This window comes from Botryllus schlosseri, chromosome 12 (genome assembly GCF_051294905.1).
Source record: "Botryllus schlosseri isolate E-star chromosome 12, Bs_hap1, whole genome shotgun sequence".
Taxonomy (NCBI): domain Eukaryota; kingdom Metazoa; phylum Chordata; class Ascidiacea; order Stolidobranchia; family Styelidae; genus Botryllus; species Botryllus schlosseri.
The window spans coordinates 21,704,757-21,730,435 of record NC_137247.1 but is presented as its reverse complement, the minus strand read 5'-3'; the positions used below and the strand labels follow the sequence as shown (position 1 = coordinate 21,730,435).

General features: G+C 40.2%; 2 protein-coding genes across 5 annotated transcripts; one reads left to right on the top strand and one right to left on the bottom strand.

Annotated features, from left to right (window-relative positions):
* The first annotated feature begins 1,055 nt into the window (after window positions 1-1,055).
* On the top strand, window positions 1,056-6,907 carry LOC145451655 (uronyl 2-sulfotransferase-like). Its single transcript, XM_080329868.1, has 2 exons — window positions 1,056-3,183; window positions 3,237-6,907. The coding sequence occupies exons 1-2, from the start codon at window positions 3,013-3,015 to the stop codon at window positions 4,083-4,085; spliced, it is 1,020 nt and encodes a 339-aa protein (XP_080185994.1). The 5' UTR covers window positions 1,056-3,012; the 3' UTR covers window positions 4,086-6,907.
* A 1,050-nt stretch (window positions 6,908-7,957) lies between these two features.
* On the bottom strand, window positions 7,958-18,931 carry LOC145451653 (beta-1,3-galactosyltransferase 1-like). 4 transcript variants are annotated; one of them, XM_080329866.1, is made up of 5 exons: window positions 18,597-18,931; window positions 15,519-15,584; window positions 15,343-15,458; window positions 14,494-14,719; window positions 7,958-8,855 (listed from the first exon to the last, which is right to left on the bottom strand). In XM_080329866.1, the coding sequence occupies exons 2-5, from the start codon at window positions 15,533-15,535 to the stop codon at window positions 8,219-8,221; spliced, it is 996 nt and encodes a 331-aa protein (XP_080185992.1). In that variant the 5' UTR covers window positions 15,536-15,584; window positions 18,597-18,931; the 3' UTR covers window positions 7,958-8,218. The 4 variants fall into 4 exon arrangements, with proteins under 4 accessions (XP_080185992.1, XP_080185991.1, XP_080185990.1 ...); XM_080329865.1 differs by lacking the exon at window positions 18,597-18,931 and adding an exon at window positions 18,288-18,564; XM_080329864.1 differs by lacking the exon at window positions 18,597-18,931 and having other exon boundaries at window positions 15,519-18,244.
* Window positions 18,932-25,679: the final 6,748 nt, after the last annotated feature.

The following is a 25,679-nucleotide window of genomic DNA, read 5'->3' as shown; positions in this document are numbered from 1 at the left end:
CATGGACAATAGACAATTTGGCGCCTATACATCGACGGTTTCGGCCATCTTGAGGCGATCCTATTCGGTCAAGGTTTTCGGCAGCACACTTCGCGGAGTTGCGTGTTTGCGCCCAGTTCACATGTATTGGTGTTGTGACGCGGTAATGAAAGACGACGAAATACCTATCTCCATGAATTTTGCCTTATTTTCTTCTTAGAGGGGAGGTACCCATATTAAAATCAAAACATTTAAGGACAGTAAATCACGCGCGACGCCAGGAAAATTTGAAAACAGCTGTATGTAGGCTCTCAAAAAACCTCCATATTCGGCATTGATTCAATAAGGGATTTTATCACTCCCCGCACCTAATGAGGGTTTGGGTGCGGTGGTTACGGCCCTGGCAGTCACCTTCATCTGGACCGTTACTTACACCCTTTTCTTTGTTGGATTTATTAGTCACGGACGCGAAATGAATTTCTGAAATAGTAACATTCATAGCGAATCAATTTATTAATTCATATCGGCTGACTAATTAAAATGTTGTATGTTTACCGTCACCGGCATATCAAATAAATCAAAAAATATTAAACATAGTTTGGTTTTAACTTTGCTTAAATATGCCTTTTACGCAGATATTTCGTTTTCAACTGATTCGGGAGAAACGATGAATTCAGATATGAGCTCCTATTATCATTATCCACGTAACCATCAGGCGAGACAAACTTTTCTCACTGGTTGATTGCCGTTGTACTTTCATTGTGGGGTACCCACAACCATCAATATATACCGTGTTCCTTCCCATAGAGCAGCTGCTTAACGAAGGACAATGTAGGCCTACATTGTACAGTACACTCATGCAGTCAAGTACGGACTCAACTTACTGAGAAGATCTGATTTAACTATGGCTCGCTCAGGAAGGCACCATAAAATCCCATACCCATACCCATACATACATGAATGGGCATTGGGGCGACGTAGCTTTCATGGTATCTGATCGCGTCTGCGGATATCACTTTGCGTTCACACTCGAGCAGTCTACCTTGACGCAACCGAGTCCGACATACTGATATGCTTGCTTATCACCGAAGTACGTTTGAGCGCCTTAGCGTGGAATCACTAGCGACGAGTATTCCATATTCTCATCTCAGAGAAAGAGTTTAACAGGAGCTGCGTTTCTAGCAGCCCATTTATCTAGTATCGAACGGTAACAAGTATCGTGGATGGATATATGAATGAGGATTGTTCAAACGTTACGTTTTGGTTCAAATTTTATTGGCTATTCGGTAAAAATGATGTTGGCTGGTTAAGTTACCTAGAAAAACGATGCATAGCAAATTTGGCCCACTTCTAACAAGCAGGAGCGACGATATTTAAGTATCAAATTTTGGATTTGAAAAGAATAGTATTTACCGGGGGAAATTCGTTAGTTATTATTATCGAACTACTCACAAATACTATTATTACAAATCCAAAATTTTGCATATCAATAACTTGTGTCGGTTATAATTTAGCCGAATTTGCTATGAATCATTTTTTTGCACAACTTAACAATTTCATGGAGATGTCCGGTTTTGATAAACATTTTTCTGTTTTTTGAAAATAAATTTGATCTTTTTAAACTCCTATAATGTCGCTGCTGCGGCTCAAATTTGGTGTGCAGCCTTGCGTTAGCCAGCCTAACAATTATATTTCTTAACAACGCTAATATGTACAGCATTCGTGTGCCAGGTCAGGAATAACTAGACTAGACCCATGGATGTCTTGCCAATGGATTCCTATGGTAGTTGAAGTTATCCATGTCCAAACTGTATATGTAATACCGACTATGTAAGCCGTAAAAACTGCTTCATGCTGTTCGATAAGGAAGGGCAAGTATTGCCTTGAGGTGCGCATCATCGGTGGTTTCATAAGACCTTTGATGGTTTGTAACAGCACGAGGCCATAGACCAGGATGTTGTCAGCTTGAATCAGTGGCTTCGAAAATATTCGTTGTAAAAGCCGCCTGAGAGTAGCATCTTGAGTAGGTATTGGAAAAATATTCATTGACTAATTGGCCTCCCAACAAATCAAAAATGGTGCAGAATTCAACCTCTTTCGCGCATTGAATAAGGTTAAGAGTAGACGCGGTTTGCAAATCCAACGTTATTCACTGTTGCAAATTTTGGTAAATGTGTTGTGTGTGTTGTGATTACTCATCCACCGCTATACTTTGAGGGCGTAGACTGAATAAATCTGAAAAGTAACTGAATAACCCTACCTAGATGATAGTGAACAATTTCGCGACCCGATTATCGTCATATCAAAAATATTAAACATAACAACAAGAATGTTTGCAATCCCAGCGCATTGTTTGTTGGCATCCCAAGGGTTACGGCGGTTAAGACCCTTCATCGATATGGAATTAGGACTATACACAGAGCAATAATTATGTGCTGGATGTAAATCGCGCAGACCGCGAACAACTTTCCAGTTGAATATTTTGTTAAACATATATTTATGTGTAATGTAGCACGTAGCATAAACATGTTTTAGGGATTTGGGGGCCTATCCTATCTATTACCACATTTGAGCTTAGCTCAAACGAGCCTGACTATAAGCTGAATAAAATACAATGGCTCGGCAACATACCTTGACCAGTTGCACTCCATTCAGGGATATTTCCTGATTAGTGCAAAGTTTGGTATCAATCAAAATCTAATATCAGTATGAAGATGGTATCACTGACGTATATGATATTTCAAATCGAAATATAATTAGGATTATTGCCATCGTTAAAACTTTGAAGTTTCAGCACAAATTAAACTCATTCCTAGTTCAAGAAACATCATTTCTTACAGGCAGATTCGAGCCTCACCTCAGATACTTTCACGCCCTGCAGTGTGAGAACCACTGGTCTAGAATATTGTACGCGTGTGTACGAATTGGAACATTCAAAACTATATCGGGCTGAGTCTTTAATTATTATGCTGATCCAAATTATTTTTATTCGCTATCTCGTCCTTTTAGACTACTCATCTCATTGCTATTTCAATGGCAAGGCCTAGCATCAAGCGAGTTGTTGTGGCGTCCTTGGTCATTGCCATTCTTACGACCTCTGTAGATATATTTTACTTACACTTGGACGCAAAGCCTGTCCGGAACGAAAGATCTATATGCGAAAAAGACAGCGGTACTGCTCTACCGGCAAAACCCAATCAGCAGGTATTTTCGATAATAAAGGTTGACGCTACGACTGCTTTAATACAGTCATTTAGGAAAAAAGCACTGAATCTCGAAATTTGACGCCAGCCACGAGTCTACCGAATGCGACAACACGTAACGTGTTTTACAACAGGCTAGGAAAATGTGGGAGTAGATCGCTGTTAAGCTTGGTCCATCACCACTTGGCTAAACCAAACGGAATAACGGCTACAATGTCAACAAACTACTGGGATGAGCATCCGATTGACTCGTTAGCGTTGCAGGAAATGCAAAAAATAGCACAACTGAAACCTCCAACCTTCTACAACCGCCATATTCATTACTTGGATTTCCAGAAACACGGATTCCAGCCGCCGGTGTACATCAATATTATACGAGAACCTATCAGCCGCTTCCAATCTCATTTCAATTTCGCAAAATATGGAGACGGCGATGGAAAGATGCTTGATCCACCTAAAAATCTGAGTCACATCAACAAATGCGTAATGAACGAGGAAGCGTTTTGCAACGACCTAATTATCACACAATATTACACGAACTATTTCTGCGGATTCGATCCGGTTTGCAACGATTCGACTTCGACAGAGCGAGTGGAATTAGCCAAGAAACACATTCGCGATAACTATTTAGTTATAGGAATGACTGAAGAGTTCGACGACACGCTGAGGTTGTTGGAAACCATCATTCCAGATTTCTTCGGAGGGGCTGTGAAAACCTGGCAGGAAATGAAAAACTCCGCTGCGCGAAATAATACAAAGACTAAAACCAAGGACTTTCTTCATGAAAAAGCTGTCCTTAAATTACGGAAAGTAATGCATGACGATTACCTCGTTTACGATGAGGCAAAGTCAAAGTACCGCAAATTGCTCAGGGCATATGGAATAATACATCGAAGGACTTGAAACTAGGCTTACCATATTTTGGAAATCTAAAAAGAGATCACTTTTTCAGAAATTTGCAACTTGCAAAACCGGAGTAGAATTCTCAAAAACCGGTTAATTTTTCCCACTTTACGATCGGTTGACTAAAAAAAGGTCATCTTTTCGCTCAAAGCTATTTTTCACTCCGAAATACCCGCCGGAGCGTCACTTTTGTGCTAATTTGCGGCATATCACTCGCAATTTGCTCTAAATCTGACCTAAATTTTCAAAAAAGAGGACAAAATCTCAAAAAAGAGGACAAAAGGGCGTCCTCCGAGGACACTTTCAAAAAAGTCAAAAAAGAGGACAAATCTTCTTAAAAGAGGACGTATGGTAAGCCTACTTAAAACGCATTCATTTCACAGTAGTGAGCTGACGAAATATGCTTCTCAACAGAACAGTCACTTGTGCCAATGACGGAAGATTTTAGATTTATACTAAACACTGCATGGGCGCAGACAAGCAAACATAATATAATTGGTTCGATTGCGCGCATATGGAGGCGGTGCGCGTATCCAACCTTAATCTTGTTTCAAGTTTAACCTTCTTGAGGCTCTCTTTTACCACTACTGAAGATCCCCTTCCCCTCCGAAAAAATGTCCACTGTATGACATTGTGGGATCAGGAATATCGGATACTCAGAGTGTTATGATCGTGCATTTTACGTTGGTATCGTTTGTTTCTTATTTATCTAGGATTAGTAATTACCACCAATCATTATTCCCTCGTGTGTCGTGCTTCGTATTTCTTTCCTGTGTTCTGTTGTCTACTTTTTTCGTTTAACTGCAGTCTGGATCGTGTCGCTGCCTTAAAGTCATACTGCTGATAATATACTGATTTCTTATTGCAACCTCGTCGCATTGAGTTATTGTTCAAACAAGATCAAGAACATAACACAGAGAGCGGCTCACAATATAAATCCTTTTCTACCACGGTTTGTGACTCACCCGCTGGTCATGGAAATCCGCTCACAGGGTAGCATTACCTTTCGTTTGTAATCTTGTCACTGCAACGTAAATGTTCCTATGTTTAAAATTGGAATAAGAGACTCTTGTGACTACCACTACTCCTAAACTATTAATCATTTTTGATCAATTGTACAAAATATGATTTTCATCGTAGATTTCCAATTGATAAATGTGTTCAATTGAAAGTGAATTTTCGTATTTTCAATTTGCTCACTGATTCCCGTATAACTCCGGACGTTGTTGAATATGTACTATCGACTATCGTGTAACCGCCATTTGTAACCGAAGTTCTGATGTTTGATCGAAAGTTCTTACGTAGTTAAAATCGTGTTGTTGTGTAAACGTGTGTATAAATTGCAGTCGTAAATCCCCCTTTTTAAAGTTATCGCCGAAATCCCAAAACCGTGAATAATTTTCTACCTAATTGTCTAATATATGATTTCCATCGTAGAATTCTCATTGATTGAAAGTGAATTTTTGTCTACAATTACAATTACAAATTTGCTGTCGTACGTTGTTGAATTCGTACTATCGTGTACAGCAGTGGCTCTCAACCGTTTTCACCTCGCGGACCGGTATAATTTCAAAAAATATTCGGCGGAACGTTGGACTTTCAAACATTGAAATCAACCGAAAATTTAAATTATGCAACCGTTTATGTGCAAGTATATGGTGCTAGAGAGTGACATATTGCGGGTTTTGATCGAAATTAATTATGTTCTTGAGGGTATCCATGTTATGTTACGGCATGGAGTTTTCTGGGCCGAGGTAAAATTGCCGTGCCCAGATAAACATGCTACCGTCAGGAGTTGTTTACCGAATACTGTCTTTCGCGCCGAAACCCGTGGATTTAGCCGAACACGCCAACTCGAATAATATTCCTCTCTTCGACAATATCGAGAAAAGCGTTCCGGAGTCAAACCTGACACATTATCTTCCTACCTTGCTTATTGCACACTGTCACCAGACGTAAGCTACTCTATGGATACTACGAATACAATGCGCCGCAAGAAAACTCCTGACAACAACTATAACAGTCATCCACAAAATCAGGGTCGAAAAAGCACTTCGTCATGCCTCTAATCCCCTAATCTTAGTTCATGTAAGCTAAATCTTATTTGGGCGTCAATTGCATATTTATAAATCTAGTAACTACGTCTAAGTCCGGAGTATGTGCATTAGACGCCCGAACAAGGTTTAATTTAAATAAACTAAGATTTTCAATGTAAAAGATCAATTAAAGAAATAGCTGATTCCCAATTTTGCAGCAATACTTTCGGGGATTTCGCTTCTGGCTGTGTGACAATCAAAAGGGGAGATGTATAGGTCAAAGCGAAAAAGAATATCTAACAAAAGGGAATTGATAAATTTTGTAAAGCATCATAACACTGCTCCATATTCTTCATTGTCTCCATATTTTGCTAAATAGAAATGAGATTGGAATCGGCTATGGTTCTCGTATCATATTGATGTACACCGGCGGCTGGAATCCGTGTTTCTGAAAATCTATAAGTAATGGCCAACTCAGATCAGGTCAGGTCACAGATCAATTGCTATTTTATATACATATATATGTTTCATGCATACTCTGGCTAATTGACATAAACGTGGAGACCTTCAACTTAACAGCATGCAAATTGTAACGTTTTACAGACATTTCCCGGAGCGCCATTGCATGTCGTCAACATTGTTTCATCATCATCATCATCATCATCATCATTGGTTTATTAGCAATTTTATCAGTTCAATACACCACAAAAAATGCGATACAATGAAAAGACAGGAAGATGTCGAAGCGACAAGGAGTAGTCTATGGAATCTGACACCCACCTTGGCCTAGGCGATGTAAAGAGGAGGCATGCACACTGAATGAAAGTAAAGAAGATAGTATAGAAAAAAGAATGCGACAAGAAATAGGGCGGCATGTCATGGGAAGCGAGATCGATAGGTCAGTCGTGGTCCGGTAATCTTGAGGATGGACTGTATTTATTTAGTAGTAATTGCTTGTATTTCGACTTGAATGTGGACATGCTCGTCGACTGTCGGAGGGCCGGCGGGATACTGTTCCACACATCAGGTCCGGCATATTTGATGGAGCGATGATCTTTTCGGTCGATCATATGATATTTGGACGACGTGGACGCGCGTGTGTTGTACTTGTGCGCTTTTGATTCAGAGGTAAAGAAGTCATTGAAATATTCGGGGCAACGACCGCAGTGAAACTGATACATAAACTTGGCGATTTCTAGTTTCCGCATATCTTCTATGTTATGTCTATTGTTATTTACATGAAAAGCTTACGAACGCTATGGCAGCAAGTAGGCTCTATACGTGACGCTATTAAGACTAACATCGTCCTGAGAACTACCATTCTGTCCCAGTGATATACAACTTCGTGTCGTAACTGTAAAACAGACGACGATTTCGAGTGTTTCCATCCTTGCATATCGTACGTCAGATACATCTCCTGTATGTCGTACTGCATGCTCTTTCTAAAGTATTTACACAATTACGGAATAATCATAAAAAAAATATTTTAAATATGTAATGACATTTGATTAAAACAATCTATAAACTATGTTCAAAACTATGTGTTTTAAAACACCTATTGTTTTAAACTCAACCTTAGCTGGATAATGCTGGCATGAACACATTTACTCAGCATGGTTTCGTGGGCTGGATGAAATCAGGCGGCGGGTCGTATGTTTGACTCCCCTGGTCTATACCATGTATGGGATGTCCGACAATGGACCTTTCACTATTACCGTGAGCTGCAGTGCGCAATCATGCACGTTGGAGAGATCTCATTCAACGGCATGTGGGGGACAACGGCCTTCTTGCAGCAATGTGATTCACATTTTGGTGTGACCGGATTTATCACGAAAGTTGTGTCTGTCAAGCGTTTTTATTACAAAAAAGTCATAATTACATGTTCGCTGATCTCATGTAATATGTCGACACGGTTCAGAAGATTGCATGATTGCAGTAGGCCTACCACAAAAAGATAGAAAACAACTCCAATTCTTTTCTTGGTCCATATATACAAATTATAACGCAAGGGCTTGTTAAAATGTATGTGCCCAATTAATGAGAGTTAACCTATACAGAACTATCAAAAATCGAGAAGCAAAGAAGATTGAAGATTCATTAGAAGGAGAGCGACCATTCTTTCCATTTCCGTCTCAAGCTCTCTTTGACATCGACATTTCTGCCCACGATATTCCCCCAACAGTGACTGACAATCACGCGTGAAACCGTTTCATTCATATTCCCAAGGAGTTGCTTGGTTGTCCGCAACGAAAGGGGCGCAGCATCCAACATTCCGTCCAGTGGAAAGCTTTCATTACGGTAGAGCTCAGTCAGATAGCGCATTCTCATCAATCCCGTGATCCAAACATCATCCAATACAAGATATACCATTCGTTCCGAAATGCGAAGTAACTTCCCGGTTAGATAAACCGGCATAGAATACCACCCGCCGCGACAATAAGGCGGCCAGTAAGTTCCGGAATATAATTCTTCGGGCATGTACCATTTGCTCTTCGGATCTCTGGCTGGCGCATCTTTCTTTTGATAACTGTATACACACATTATAGGCACATCGATCGTGGAAGGTGGTGAACGTTGTGTCATTGACGAAGTTTCTTTGATAACACGGTCGATGTAAGCGGCGAAATTGGGTACATGCAACACGATATCATCGTCTGCGCTGGAGTATATCCACGTTTCGGGAAGGTGGTCCGCAGCCCATTGCATACCCGCTAATGTCTTGTTGGGAACACTCCTGCACAAAAGGAACAGTATTTATCAATGCTATGTATCATTATCCATGCATCGACAGTATATAATCATGTATGATCACTGCACGGTGAGAAATGCAGTTGAAAGTGAGAAACGCTATGAAATTACATTTAAAGAGTCTCTGGGTGGTACGTTTTTCGATGGGGGAACTTTGTGCTTTCGATAAATTAAGCAACAACAAGCCTTCATAGGTTATTTATTTTAATCCGGTCCGATCCGTGATATTTTCGAAAATCGGTTACACGGCCGGCGCGTGCATAGTTTGAATGATAACATTGGCAATAGAAACAATTCCGCGTTCCGAAGATATTTTAATGGTTTCTAGGTATTTTGGGGCTGCTTCCTCCGAAAATGAAATCCATAACTCTGAATTGGCTCTGCATTTTTGATATATCGATATTTTTCATTTATTTATATATTCCCGATTTATTTTGTTTAAGCGGAAAAATCAGATTACTCGAAATTACGCAGATTTAGAATCAGCTCGGCGAAATGTGCTTTATTCTGAGGAAATATCTGAGTCAAAGACAAAAACTGCGCTGTGACTGGAGCTTGAATATCATTCTACTGCATAAGACAGAAATAATTACCTCCATATTTTAGCCAACAAGATGAACTATTTGACTGTTAAAACATCTAAGGGCTTGTACTGAAAATGGGAGTGCCACAGTATAGACCTCAACAATGGCGTTTAGTCATACACAGTGTTTCGACGCGGCACTCCGATGTAAATGAGTGCCGATTTAGCAGGCGTCGAATCCTGTCTGCTGTACTGAATCTGCTCTTGGACTCGCTAACCTTGCGTATCAATCTTGTATTCCAATAGAATCAAGCAACCCAAATCGAAGATTGAACAATGTGAACTTCCGAATTGCTTTGAAAATACTAAGATCGTAATACAAGCAAGTGAGATTCGCAATAGTGCTCGCTCGTCCGTTGCTCGATGGTATGGAGGACGATACAACGGCACCGAGGAAAATATAAAGGCAAACGAATAGGAAAGTAGAACAGTAATAATCAAATAATCAGGATTACAATCAGACAAATAAAAGGAGTAAGAAGGCGAGATAGAAATGAAGGACAGTTCAATTGGAAACTGATTCCTCTAAAAACATCAAATGGAACAAATAAACATGCGCAATCGCAAACACACAGATCGAAAAGGAGTTTGTAATGTGTATTGCTACATAATTGTAACAGATATGGATCGCACCCAATTAGCCACTCAACAAAACTAATGGAAAAGCACAGCTACATTAAAACGGTATTGCAGAAACTGGATTATGGGTCTCGCCCTTGGTCAATTGTGTAGACTTGAAAATGGTAATATTTTTCTCGACCAGCAAAGTTACTATACAAAATTCTAGGGATGGTGTGAGCGTGAGGTTCCCGTTCGCGTTCTGTGTGTGAACCTTCGAAATTTAGAAGTTCACGTACACAAACGAACCTTGGTAGGTTCTGCAATGTGAACCTTTTCCACGTATTCCCATTTATCACGGCATTATTACATCTATATTTATCTCTCAACTATACTTGCAGAACATTTCCGGCTTTGATCATCGAAAAGTCAGTACATACATTACAGGACAAGGACATCAACGAGGGGTATCAAGCAGGCGGGATGTACATTGTGCATATCATAGCCGACTAGTGTTGGAGTGTCCACTTTGAATGTTTGCGTGCGTCGCATTCTAGAAAGTCGTACAATAGATAATTTATTAACGTCGACTTTGAGCGTTACTAAAAGCGGTGTTTATGCTTCGACGTCACCTGTTTTTTTTTCATTACAAATCTGTCGTTTACTGGTAATATGCCTATTTTTAATAATTTTTGCTGGATTTTCACATGTAACAGGATTCGCGTATGGAAGGCTCTCCGTGTTAACGATTGCGTCTTTAACGATATCGCATCAGAAATAGAACAATGCTGTATGCACACTAGACTGTTGAAAAGATAGATCTAGTAGACTCATCGAAGTTGTAGTACGCTATATAAAGAGAATTGTACCTATATCTCAAACTTCGGGTATTTTTAGCACTTTTTAAAACAAAAATATGGAATATCTCAAAGAACAGAGTCAATTCGGAAAAAGAATGTGATTTTTCGATTCAGCGAGTAGGAATACCACAATACCATAGTATGAAACATAACTTTACCCATGTCTAAATTTGCTTATTTTCAGAACTTTTCGAAACAAAAATATGGAATATCTCAAAAATAGAGCCAATCCGAAAATACTGCTGTCATTTTTGGATTCAACGACATAACAATACTCTATAACCGTTGAAACTCTCTTGGCACCAAAATGTGTGTTGTCCAGTGTAATTATTCAACCCATTGATACTGCATCAGTCGGCACAATCAACTTTCTCATCACCAGGCCTTTGTTTTCTGCAATAACTTTATGTCAGTGATGGCCAAGCCGTGGCCACGGGTTACATGTTGCCTGCGTGAAGGCTACGTTTGTCCCGCAAGGTAATGTATGTAATGAGTTGATTTTTTATCGCTAACGTAATTTATGGCTAACTAGGATTTTTGGACATTTCAAGCAAATCTTCATATTTATCATAACATAGAGTATTTTGGGCAGGTTTATTCAACTTGAAATTATATTCGCTCTTCCCGCGGGTACCCTTCGCGAACATAAAAAAGACATTAAAAACACGTCAAATTTACAGGATTTAAATCAACTGTATTATCTGTTGTGAGATAATTATTATTCTTAGTATCACCCAGTGGCGGCTCGTCACATTGGTCAACTGGGTCATTGCCCCACCTATAATCACCAATAATATTACTATTACTACCACTACTATTAGTTACAGACGCAGTACAATCTATGCGTATCTCTTGAGTCTTTTACAAAGCGTTTTTACAGAGTCACCAGCCTCATCAAAACGTGTTTACTGTTGGTGTTAGGTTGTCGAGCTGACATTTTTTCTTCAGGCATGAAATCACGCCCCGTCTGGTTAAAGCTATCCAATAATTTCCGAAGCAGAAGTTACAGCTATCCGAAAATATCCGAAACAAGGTTTGCATTAGAATCCGAATCCGATCAGACTGTTTCAAAACTGCATGAAATCCTGTCGAAATCCTATCAGAGCGCGTGTGGTGCCTTACGTCAGATGTAACGCATGACGATGTAACTGATGCAAAATTTACTGTCAACATATTTTATATCCACTCTCTGGTGAAATTATATTTTTGTTGGTCCCTAACAAAATGATTGGCAATGGTATTCGACTAGTGGTTCACCATTTATCATTTTTGTTCTCAATTGCAAAATGCAAGTGCGGAAGGCTTGTCCGGTAATTACAGATATTAAGCACCAAATTTTGAGCTGGTTTACAAATCAACAACGTACTTTGGAACTGTTCTTTCGTTATAAGAAGGTAACGGTCTACTTTTGACCAATCATACTTCACGATGCTGGTAAATGCTGTGCCAAACTGTTTAAAATAGGGTACAACTCCGCTTGATCAGTCAGTCATGGCGTGTTACGCACAAGGCATGTTCGATGAATGTAAAATAATTCCTTACGATACCCAAGAAGTCAACGATATTGACGAAGTAGGACCGTCTCGAAGCCGGGGTAACTAGATATCCCTGATCGGAGCTAACTGCAAACTAGAAAGATCGCAAAAGCGCAAGAGGAAGAGATAAATAGTAGGGATGGTGTGAACCTCTGAAAGGTTCAGGTTCGTGTGAACGCGAACCTTTTTGAAAGGTTCTGTGTGAACACAAACGTGAACCTCATGACGTCACGTGACGTCATATTGCTAATCCCAAACCTATCTTTCAATGAAGTGATAGCGTATATTAATGTATACGATACCTAGCGAAGACCCGGGCTACATAATGTCACAATGCTGAAGTGCATATTGGCGTTTTAAACGTCGCTTAATGTATCAACCGAGGCAATCAAATGATATAATACTTCCATAAAATCAATATTATCCGTCGCTTTGCCGACAATTTCGATGAGGACTTGCCATGGAATATATGCTTACGCCTTAACAGTCTGGGCCAGACCGGACAATGTATTCAGCTTCTGAGTATTGCTACATTGATTTTGAGCAGAGTGTAAAACAGGGTTTCTAGACTTGCTACCGATATTATCCCATTAATAAGTTATACAGCGGTGGCCAACACCCCAATCGCACGTTTTTTTAAGATATAATAAACATAAACATCATTCGCTGACTACATGTAGTGTATTTCGCTCGTGACGTTGTGTGATTGCTAGTCGAGCTCTTAGCAGAGAGTCGCTAAATATTCACAAACGGAAATCAGGATATTTGGAGCAAACTTTTGTAACAAAGCAAGTAAAATATTTGAGATTGACAAGGTGCATATTCGTTTTGTGTTGATTTTTTCTGCTGCCAGCGGCATGCACAGAGTGGCCCGCAGTTGAAATGCAATAAATTTGTACTGAAGATGTCATAATGAAGTGAAAATTGAAAATATATATGAAAAAGGTTCACAGTGCAGAACCTATCAAGGTTCTGTTGCGAACGCGAACCTCTGAATTTCCGAGGTTCACACACAGAACGCGAACGTGAACCTCACGTTCACACCATCCCTAATAAATAGAGACAAGTTTTGACCTCTCCTATAAGTTCTAAGCATTGAGTCGACTGCTGTTGCTGTATGCCAGGGGTTACCAACACGCGGCACGCGTACAAAAATCCAGGACTTCATGGTAAGTATTTTATTTGCGAATTATATCACCATCGTTCAAACGAGGCTATTTCAATGAAGTTAACTGATTTTCAGCTAATCAGTGTAATCATTTCTTTGCAATAATTGACCTTGTCTTTATGCAAACTATGTCACAGGATAAGTATAGGAAATGCGTAGGAAAAGCGTCACTCTCCCTTCAGACATGCCTGGAACACGATACTGTCGAAGTGATGAAATTTGAAACCGTAACATAGGCTACTATTATTTTTAAAATGTTCGCAATTTCAGTTTGGGTAACCTATAAATTTTACTGGTTGGAATTGAGCCAAATTTGCTTTGGAACGTTTTTTTGTTTGGCAACCTGACGGCTTAGCAAGAGAGTGGATGACATTTCCATCAACTCTAACGGTAAATACCTAGTCAGGCCCATGCAATGTAGCGTCAATATCACCAACTAAATTCATTCAATTCATCAATATTCAAGTGACCCGATCGATCATCCGTAAACCACATGTGGTTCATTGGCCAAAAAGGTTGAACAACCCTGCTTTGCGTGATCTCAGCTAAAGTTCGGCATCAACCTTGTAGCTTGTTGTGTTGTTATCTACCGCCTGGTTTTGATAGTGCACGTAGTACAGTGTCCTATCCCACTCCCTGCACAGTGTATGGCGATTCTACAAGTGCTCGAATCCAAGTTGAGTGTTGTATTGATGGCTAATTTCTGCCGTTCAATGCGAAGAACAGATATAATCTACTCTTCCACATATTTATAGTTTTGAAACGGGTCGTATGTTCTTCTGAATACATTAGGATTTCTACGTATTAACATAATCTCAATTGCACATTCTTAACATGATTATAAGGAAGCAAATCGCACATGGTCAATGATGCTTTTTGTTGGTAACAAATCGGCTATAAATATTGCAGGCCTGACTCACTCGGCAGTATCGAGAAGATCCAGAAGCAAGATATCTCCGTAACGGTCTTGCTCGGTAAAAACTTGTCTAGCGATATCATCCTGGCCATTGCTTCGACCGAGAATGAAGATTGTAACGAATCTTGCGTCTCGATACCACTTCATTCCTGCCCAAGTGTCCCTAATAGCGTCTCTTCGGTCTTTGTTCGCGCGCGCTGATTTCACAAACGTCACCGAAGTCCAACGAGCTGGAATTTGAAGTATTATTGCGATAACTCGATGATAACGGACTTATATTTTCTCGCCTAATGGCAACAGAAGCTATTACTTGAAAGGGGTTGGACCAGTGGTTCCCAACGTGGGTGATGTCGCCCCCCAGGAGACGATTTGGCAGTCTAGGGGGCGAAAATGACGAAGGGGCGATAGGGGCGAAAATTGCCAAAGGGGGCGGCATGGGGCGAAAATAGCTAAGGGGGTGATAGAGGGTGATGACGCGTCAAACGGCAAACTTTTTCCAGTCAACCCACGAAAATTTAGTTGTAAAGTGTATTTGACATCCTTTTTTTAGTCAACCCGCCGGTGAGTACAGTTTGTATGCCCATTTTTCTGCAAAAAATTGGGGGGGCGATGATCGGTGTTGAGCTTGAAACGGGTAGATGGGCCGAAAAAGGTAGGGAACCACTGGGTTAGAAGATTCAAAAAGAGAGACAAAGACATCGCACGCATGTATCGTCACGACTTGTCTCACACAAAATATATTTGTCTTACGCCAAACTCCATCAAAACCAAACATTTTGTCATATAAATTTCAGCAGAACAATAAAAATACTTCATAATTTTAGCAACCTACGCCATGTTTCTTATACTCTACCTTCGGGGTTTATCGTAACAGTAGGTTCCAACAGGAACTGATGACGTGACTGATGGTGTTCAAGGCTTTTTGAAAATTCCGATTTACTCGCAATGTCTCGGATGTTCAATACACGCCTGTTAGCCAGGTGATATATTGATACCGAGAATAAAAGAATGGAAAACACGAGGACATACCGTCGAATCTTTTTCATAACACTGGTCTAGAATTTCAAAAGAGAATTGCGGCATGACCTCCGAGCTCTGATAATAACAATAATTGATTCAGGGTAGGTTTTGGTTGCTGAATCCGACACGCATTTCCCTCTGTCTATTTCACTTTACGCATACATACTCCTGCCCAACAACTCCAGTTCAAGACACAAATACACTAACACGCTCAACGTCATGTAGAAATATTAGGAATGGCCCCACTAATAGTTCCAGACTGAAGTACTTGTCTAAGCGATTGAATTCAAATGAGAACATTCTGATTATCGAGCGTATCAGCTGCGACCAATTAATATGTGCCCAGCAGTTTTGTATGATCGGAAGAGCAAGAAAACGGAAAAGGAGATGGGCCTAAAGTTAAGATGGTGTGTGGTCGCCCTAAGTACTGATTTCATCACCCGTGGTAGAATGAGCGTTCAACCGATGATACTGGATTATTTATATATAATAGCGACTCATAAACTATTATTGAAATCACATGTGATAGAACCTTAGATGTTGGGGCGCGGAATAACAGAGTTTTCGCAAAATATTATTGTAGTGGCTCTCAATATTTATTTTCAATCACAGACCTCTATTCGACTCTCAAAAATCTATATCGCCGCATCCATTTTATTGGCAGTTCACTACAGAATGTTTCCATCTTTGTATACATCATTACATTTATAGCATCGGCCCTACGCCTTGCGCGCTGCCAAATGACCCGTGCCAAATGTGCGTGGTCGTATAAGCTTGCCTAAAAAGACACAAATGCAGTCTGCTTATTAAAAAAACGAAACTACTTATCGTGGGTATCATTGTTAATTTACTTATCGTGGTACCTTGAACACTTGCGCATATCAATCTAATTTTTCCTAACGTGAACATGAGCCTACGGTGTGACTGCATTTCCGCAAGATATAAGTATCTATACCCAACCCATATATGTAAGATTGATTAGATTGACAGACATTATGGATGTCTGAAGAAACAAGAATACCGATTTATTATGTAGAATGCTCAATAACGTTTGCCTTCCATGACCAATAGGAGTATTACAGGAGAGAGCTTTCCGTCCTTATCTGGGTCGGATATTGTCGAAGTATTAGTCACTAATCAGAGTACGCTTGGTGCCTTCCGTCAGATGTGACGCATGACGATGTGACTGCAGCGAAATTTACTGTCAACAGATTCTGTATCCATTGACTGGTGAAATTATATTTGTGTGGGTCCCTAACAAAAGAAATGGAAGTGTTAGGTGGCACAGCGTTGTACTAACGTAGAGTTTTAAAACGTAGTTACCTATTTTATATCGATATTGAATTCATGCGGCCCGCGGCCGCTACGAAATTTGAAAAGTGGCCCGGGACCCGTTTTGAGTTGGCGACCCCTGCACTACATAGTCATTTCTGTGACTGACTTTCTTTGCGCTATTTGTAGCTTGCCAAGTAGAAGATTTTGGTCTGCCAATGCGCGAGGGACTAGGAGGGTGGCAAACTTATGCTGTTTTCTTCATTGTTGGACCGTTACGAAGTCAACATGTTCTTTCGCATTATGGCATCATTTAGCCCGTGTCGTCGCCCTTGGCGCGGGCCACAACCCTTTCAAACTCGGCATTTCATAAAACGGAACTAATAATCTTCCTCTTTGGGTCGCAGGTGATCGGCAAGACGATAGTTCAATGGATTGCTTTTGGGGTGCCCTAAAATGCGCTTCTTAAGAGTGGCATTATACAAAATGGTTACTATTTGAGTAGGAGGGGCTACTTCGATGTTATTAGTCACATCCAATTAAATTTTTGTTTACTGAATTCAAAAGGAATATGAGTGTGCAAAACAATACAATATCAATCAGTTTTCCATAGTTGCTCGTGGTCGTTCTCTTTTTCATTCATTGGTCCTTGAATCAACCATTATAAAGCTGCAAAAGCCGATCCTCTGCCGCCAGAAGGAACATTTCTACACGCTGGGAATCTTCGATTAGTGTTGTTCTGTCATTCGGCTGTTTTACAGCTGATTTTGTGTATGTGCTGTACCGTAACCGTGCGCTGTTTACTGCCGTTCGCGACTTGTGTACTTGTAATTATTGCGTCACAACGAAAAAATTCTTTCTATATTTCGAACTTGGTTAACCTCATTTACTGGCGTTCACTGCTGAAGAGAGCCAGTCGAAAAGCTTCCAGTGGAAAAAATTTACCAATATGAACAATATGTTTGCTGCAAAAGGAATATTATACATGGCATATGACATGAACTAGCGTTGTGTCTTTCTAATCACTCTGCACTATGGTTGTATTTAAAACAGAAATCAATTTGAAACAAGCCGGTTAAAACAAGGCACTTATTTAAAACAAGTTTTTTATTGTCTTTCTTGTTTGTTTGTTTTTCAAGACATGACGTCACGAGCATTAAATTGTGACGTCATAGTTGATTGACATTGACAATTGAAAATGTACGGTAAATATGGCTCCTTTGACGAAATATCTGTACTATTCCTGTTGAGCCGACTATTTTGAGGGTTCCAACCAGCTCATATCGTTATAGGTCGGCTTTATCAAATGGTAATTGTCCGTAGGCTCATGCAACATGTTTCTGGAAAGAATTTACACAAAAAAACACTATTTTTCTTTGAAACGCAGTTGTTCAAAACACTGTTTAAAACATGTTTTAAACAAAGTGTTTTAAATGCAACCCTACTCTGCACAGACGCTTGACAGACAGATCATAAAAGCATCAGCAAACATCCACACGCATTCACCAGCAAATCCTAATTCAGAGACATCTTCTGATCGTCGCAAGGTCCGAATCAGCAGTCACAATGTAGCATCCGTGTATGGATATTACGACGGTACTATATTATGATATATAAAATCGCAATAATAATTAGGATTATTACCGTTATTGAAATGTGTAACTTTCAGCGCAAATCAAACTCATTTCAGAGATCATAAACTTTATTTATTCTGTCGGGCAACTTCGTGCTACTTCAAATGATTACACGCCCCCAGCCCCGAGTTTCAGAACCACTGACTCGGAACCTCTCAAAATGACTCGTGTTTTCTCGAACCTTTTGGACGTTTACATCATCCCTAGTCGTTACGTGAAGTTTGTTCCCGGTCCGACATCACTATTCCGATTCCATGTTAGTAGCCTATATACCTGGACTGAAGTTGGGAAACGGTTATGCTACAATACCGAATGGTAGTAGCCTACTCTTGAACCTATCCTTTTCGGGCTATTGTTATGCGAATTGAAGTAGAAAATATGCCTATATGGGCTCATATGTGACAGATCGATAGCGCTTTCTGGCTAAAATCTATAAATATAAAAGCACTTTGGTCAACTCAATGATTCGCTCATACTGATTCTGTGTAACCTTGCTTGCGCGCAGCGCCTATCCACCTATCGTAGCACCATCTTTACTGCAATGCTGCATCCAAATACTCAGATCGAACCGTTGCTTAGTAAATCGAAAATTAGTAGACCTTTCCAAGCGCAAATAGGTCGTCCATGAGCCGAGAAGGATGCGCATGAGTAGGTAGAATTGTAAAATCAGTAACTGTTTACGGTACGTTGGGTGGAAGATTTTCAGCAATTCACAACTCCAGGTTCCGTATCGTATGATATTTAGGGTTGCATTTAGAACAATCGTTCTTAGCCGGTGATCCCGTGAGCCCGTAGTGTTGCCTGAGCCAGTCTCTGGTATTCCAGTGGACATCATGACACACGCTCAACTCACATGTGTGATTCTTGATAATGTTGTCTATCGCCCATAATTGGCTGCGGAGAATTAAGCACGCGATCAGTTTTCCAATCCTGGCTCACATAGCAACTAAGCAATAGCTATCACGCTGTTGGATTTGGACTGAGCGATACAGAGGCACTTTATAAGGCGGTTACTCACATTCCAAACTGTTCTCTGAAAAACAGTATCAGAAATCACACTGATTTACAATTAATATTCATTACATTGTTTTCGGTTTGCATGAAAATCATATTTTAACGGTTTGTTCTGTCAACACTCGATTAGTGCACAGTTAATTTGCCAGTAATATACAATAATTTATTAGATGCGTAGTTAGATATGGAATGCGATATGATCTTCTAATAGCTTGCGTAAGATTGCGTATGATTTGAACACCCGACATCGTCGTCGGGTCGAGCGATCTATACCTTAACAATTCCATGGGGTGAACAGAACATTTTGATGTTTTACTTTACACTTTTATATAATAAATAACTAAAAACTTTCTTCTGTCGTAGCAATGCGGCTAATGGGTGGAATTGAACCAAATTTGGTGTGCAGGCTTCAATTGGGTAGCCTAACAATTTTATCAAGTATAGCCAGTACAATTTTTGAAGAAAAGTCATTTTTCAACACCCCTACTGTGTATTGTACAATGGGCTCTTCAAAAATGACTTTTTTTTTCTCAAATCGTACTGGCTACTTGATAAAATTGTTAGGTTACCTAATTTAAGCCTACACACAAAATATGGTTCAATTCCAACCCGTAACCGCTTTGCTACAGGAGAAGTAAGTTTCTATTTATTATATAAAAATAAATAATGAAAAATGTGAAAATTTTCTGTTCACCCCATGAAAGCGTTAGGCTGTCTATACAAACGATGCTCACCAAATTTGGTTCAATTCCAACCAGTGGAAGCGGAGTTATTGCCGTCGAAAATTTTGGATTTGAATAAAATAGTATTTACGGTGACCGATTCTTTGTTTATTTATTATAGTTGTGCTCACCGTAAATACTATTTTATTCATATCCAAAGTTTTCGACGGCAATAACTCCGCTTCCACTGGTTGGAATTGAACCAAATTTGGTGAGCATCGTTTCTATAGATAGCCTAACACTTTCATGGGGTGAACAGAAAATTTTCAAATTTTTTATTATTTATTTTTATACAGTAAATAGAAAGTTACTTCTTCTGTAGCAAAGCGGTTACTGGTTGGAATTGAACCAAATTTTGTGTGTAGGCTTAAATTAGGTAACCTAACAATTTTATCAAGTGGCCAGTACGAGTTGAGAAAAAAAGTCATTTTTGATGAGCCCTGTTGTACAATATACAGGCTTTGAAATTAGCTGGATGGTGAGATCCAGAAGTATGGCCTAGCAGTATTTAAATTATCGTTATAAGTAATAGCCTACACTCGGAGTGTTTTCATGCGGATCCATACGTTGTCTGAAGTTTCAAATGCGGCTCCGACATCCAAAGAGGCTGGGAACCACTGATCTAGTTGTTTTACGGTCCAATATCCCTAATTACAACTTCACAACACGAAACATGGGTCACTATAGAGTTGTAAAATGGGTTGGTCGAATCAGGAGTCGGCAACCTTTATATGAAACAACCCCAATTTAAAGAGAAGCATATACGTGCGACTCCATCAAGTCCTCCGTCACGGAGAAAGTATTTCAAATGATGCTGAAGCTAACTAATAAGAGTTTAGTATTCATATGTACCGCTATCGAGAAATTTTGATTCACAAAACTATCCAAAATAAATGATTTCAAAAGCACAAAATTGTCAATTCTCTCAAGGTTTGATTTTCAATGTTAATGTGATGGTTACCTCTACATACTGCCGACCAGTTTTTAAAGACGCGGTATGAATTTGGAGAAGGTTAACAGCAAGCCATGCTGTGCTTTAAATCGATCCCATTTTATTTTTATCATCGTCATTGCCCTGATTCCGGCTGCATGTAACCGTATCGTTCAGACGGGAAGTCACTGAATCATAAAATATGCCCTTTTCGTTTACGCCGAGTGCATTGATAACCAAAGGAAGACGTGGGGCAGAGACCGGCTTTGCATTCACTGCGATCATAAACAAGCCAAATAGGACATGGACATGAGCCTGTTGCTTGTATAGGCCTATTTCTCCAGATGCGTTTATGTCCTTATATTTTCCTCAGCCTCGAAGATGTCTTCAATCATTCAAGTGTAAAGACGTATTTGATTTCAGTGATGCAACATATAAAACAGTGAGTTAACTGATACGAACAGGGCGAGAAGTCATCTGTATAGCACTCAGTCGACTCACTCGTGCGTAAATCACGGAATGCTGCGGATACTATAATTCATGTAAGTATGGGTTTACGGTAAATGGCCGTCTTAGATTGGCAGTCTGCCTTAACGCAGTTCCATCACACTACATATGGGTTTACCGACAAAGCTTTTCGAAATATAGATAGGGCCTATTGCATTTTGCATGGCACTGCGCATCGACATCTGGGAGCGCTGTTCTATACCACTTTGGAGAGTGAAAGACATTTGTAGGCTGTAATGGACTTGCTTTGAATCTTTCTGGCAAAATGACTAAATATCATTGCAGAGACGTACAAAATGAACGTCAGTATTTCCATCTCCAATTCTGTTTGGTGTTGTAAGCCACATCTGCACATGCACGTTACGTAATATGGGTTACATTTTTTGAGTACATATGGTAAAATGAAGAATTGGCTGAGACATTCCCGTTTTAATACCGAACTAAACCCACCGTGCAGTGCAGGTCCATCATACCACCTTTTCAGACGATCTATACCAGTGGTTCTCAACCTTTTTCACCTCGCGGACCGGTAAAATTTCAAAAAATGTCTGGCGGACCGGTGAACTTTCAAAAATTGAAAGGAAGCCAAACTGTATAGTATGCAACCGTTTTATGCAATTATATGGTGCTGGAGAGTGACATTTATAGGGCTGTTATCGTAATTAATTATCTCCGTGATGGCATCCATGTGATTTTATGGTAGTGAGTCTACTGTGTCGAGGTAAAATTGCCTTGTCCAGATAAACGTGCTACCGCCGAAAGTCGTTTACAGTGTTTCGCGCCAAAGGCCGGGAGTTTAACCGACCACGCCAACTCGAATACTATTCTTCTCTTTGACAATATCGAGAGAAGTAGCGTTTCGGAGTCGAACCAAGCACCTTGTCGTGCTACCTTGCTCATTGCCCACTACCACCAGACGCAGGCTACTCGGGCAACTACGAATACAATGCGCCGCACGAAAACACCTTACAGCAGCTATACTGGGCATCCGGAAATCCGGGCCGAAAAAGCACTTCGTCAGTCCACCCCAAAAACGTTGGTCTTGGGCCCCCACAGGGCGATAAGCCACACTTCCGGGGGCTTCACCCACAGACTCCACAGTTGGGTAGATGTTTTCACCTGTACTTGTGAGCACATTCATTCTACTCAGTGTAAGCAGAGAGTTTATGTAGCTTAATCGCGCCAATAGCGAAAATTTTCGATCGTTCATGACTGAATCGGTTTTCTCGCTGTGGAATTTTTGGCACGCCTTTCTGAGTCCCATGTTAGCCTAAACTTCACCATGTCGTGGCGCGGTAATGGCTGACGCCGAAATGCCTATTTTTATAAACCATGCGTATTTCTTGGAGATGGGCACCTAATTAGCAAAACATTTAGTGACACTAAATCGCGCAGGGAGCGAAAAAATTGAAAAATTTTCGAAAAACTTTTAACAAAATACGCAATGATTTATGTTCATTTGCAAAATAATTTTGGGCCCCCTTTCAAGCTCGGCCCCTCTCCAATTGGGCGGTTTGGGGTGCCCCAGATACGGTCCTGCACGAAACGAATAAATCGAAAACGAATGATCGCGCCAACTGCGCTGTTTAGCGATGAGTCAGCTCTTATCTGTTCTGTACTTGTCGCTCGCATGTCGTCAAATGACACGTCTTCAACTTCAAGTCAAGTCGAACATGTTTCCAGCCCTAATGTAGGGTTACCATATTTTGGAAACCTGAAAATAGGACACTTTTGCTGGAGTACCGGAGTAAAATTTTTCCCTATTTCGTGGTTAGTTGACTAAAAAATAATAAAAAGATCATTTTTCGGGCTCGGTTCCAGAAGTCCACACTTTTGTTGAATTCTCCGTTCATTGACTAAAAAAAGAGGTCAACTTTCCGGCTAAGCTCCCGAAATAGCCGCCGGAGCGTTACTTCAGTGCTGATTTACTGTTTCTCAGTCGAATTTTACCCCATATTAAACCAGAATTGTCACAAAAGAGGACATTTGGGCGTCCTCCAAGGACAATTTCAAAAAAGTCATATAAGAGGACGTATGGTAACCCTACCCTACTGTTACCTCACGAAGTTCTGAATCAGTTTAAAATTCGATGTTTCATTCATTTTATCAATGGACAAGCCTTCAACATTGCATCTTGAAATTAGGGTATAAAATTGTAATATACCTGGCGGACCGGCAGGAATGTTGTCGCGGACCGGCACCGGTCTGCGGACCGGCGGTTGAGAACCACTGATATATACTACTCTACTCGCGCAAAGCAATGAAGCAAATCCCAATACAACTTCGCCAACAGTTATTATATCAACCTTTAGAAGTGTACAGATATCTCAATACCCTCCGTCGAACCAATATGACTATCAGTCAATTGCCCGCATGAAGCAAGAGTCACATTCATATTTTCGGAGATCCCCCAAAGACCATTGGTGGAGAAGCATGGACCAAAACATTATCCGAACTACCGCTATTCACACAAATCGAAAAGGAAATTCGTCTTGTAACAGCATTGTTCGTATGTATAATATTGCTATCAGGTATAGCCCATATTATTATGCTGCTACACCTATACTACGATTCAAGGATTGGTCAACGTAAAAATTCCTTGTGAAATCGAGATATGTACTCCTGTTACATTGTCAGTACCTAGAACTTTTTAAAACATCCAAATGACATATTCTGACAGAATTCATTCTATAACTCTGATTAAATCTAACCGGTGGAATGTGAATATTTTATTTTCATTCTTTTGAATAGTATATTCATATTAAAATGAACCTGAATATTTTCGGCTGACACTCGTCAGGGGCAATCGTCAGCGACAAGTACAGAATTCAAAAGAAAATCGTATATCAACAATCGTATCACAATCGTATCATATACCATTCTTGATATAGAATGCTCTTTTGAATTCTCTACTAGTTGCTGACGATCATCCCTGACGGGTGTCAGTGTCAGCCCAAAATATTCGGGCTCATTTCAATATGAATATAGCATACTATTCGTTTGTATATTGAAGTTCTGTAGGCTACCTACGAGCAGGGCATGGTATGGTATGGTATGGAACGAAAATTCTCCATACTCCATACTTGCCTTACCCTCTCCATACCATACTTGTAATTTTCCATACCATACCAACATTGTTCCATACCATACTTGATACATATTCCATACTTTCAAATACTTGAATATCATAAGTATATTTCCTTTTCTAGCACCTATATTATTGATATTTCGGATGTCATTATTGCTTAAACTAGCCATGATGCGAATCTAATTCCTGGTAATAGTTTTATACAGAGTCTGTTTTGGTGAGGTTTAGTCCACGGTGGTGAGGTGCCGTGTAAGTCTACTCTACAGCTTCCGCGAGCAAAATGAGATAGTCAGCAGAGGACCGTCCATAAAAGGGACGGGTAACATACTGCCCGCGGGCCGCGAGGAGATTTTGTCCGGCCCGCGGACAGTTTCCCGTCTTACATGATAATGTAGCCCGCGGCCCCAGTCAGCCGAGATTCCCCACCACTTGCTTAAACGTAACATTTTAGTGACTGCTTATGCAATTATATAGGTGTGCGCACTGCGCAGCGTGCGAGAGTGTGGAGCTTATACGCGTAAGTTCGTCGAAGCGAGAAGACTTGCATTATCGGCATTTATGATGTACTCAACCCTAATGAATTGATATCTTGGTAAATTTTGGGTACCGGACTAATGAAACGCTTTGAAATCATAATTAAGGATCGCACCGTGAGTAAGTTGATCAGAGAGAAGCAGACATGGCGGCGTCTGTATGACAATGCTGTTCTCAAATCCACATTGCATTGTCATTATCGGCAAGAAAAGGCTTTGAAGTAACATTGGTGTCGATAGAATACATTCACTAAATACGATTTATTCCTTGTATATATGCGCGAATAATGTATCCATTCAGCAATCCGGCTTGTCAAGTTCTTAATTTTCCTATATCCGGCCCACCGACTGGCGAAGTTGCCCGCCCCTGCTCCATAAGAATATAATCGCATTTCCGGTACATTGACATGATGCACATGCAAGTTTGAAGTAAATACTCGCAAAATAATTTATAATATAGGCGCACGCA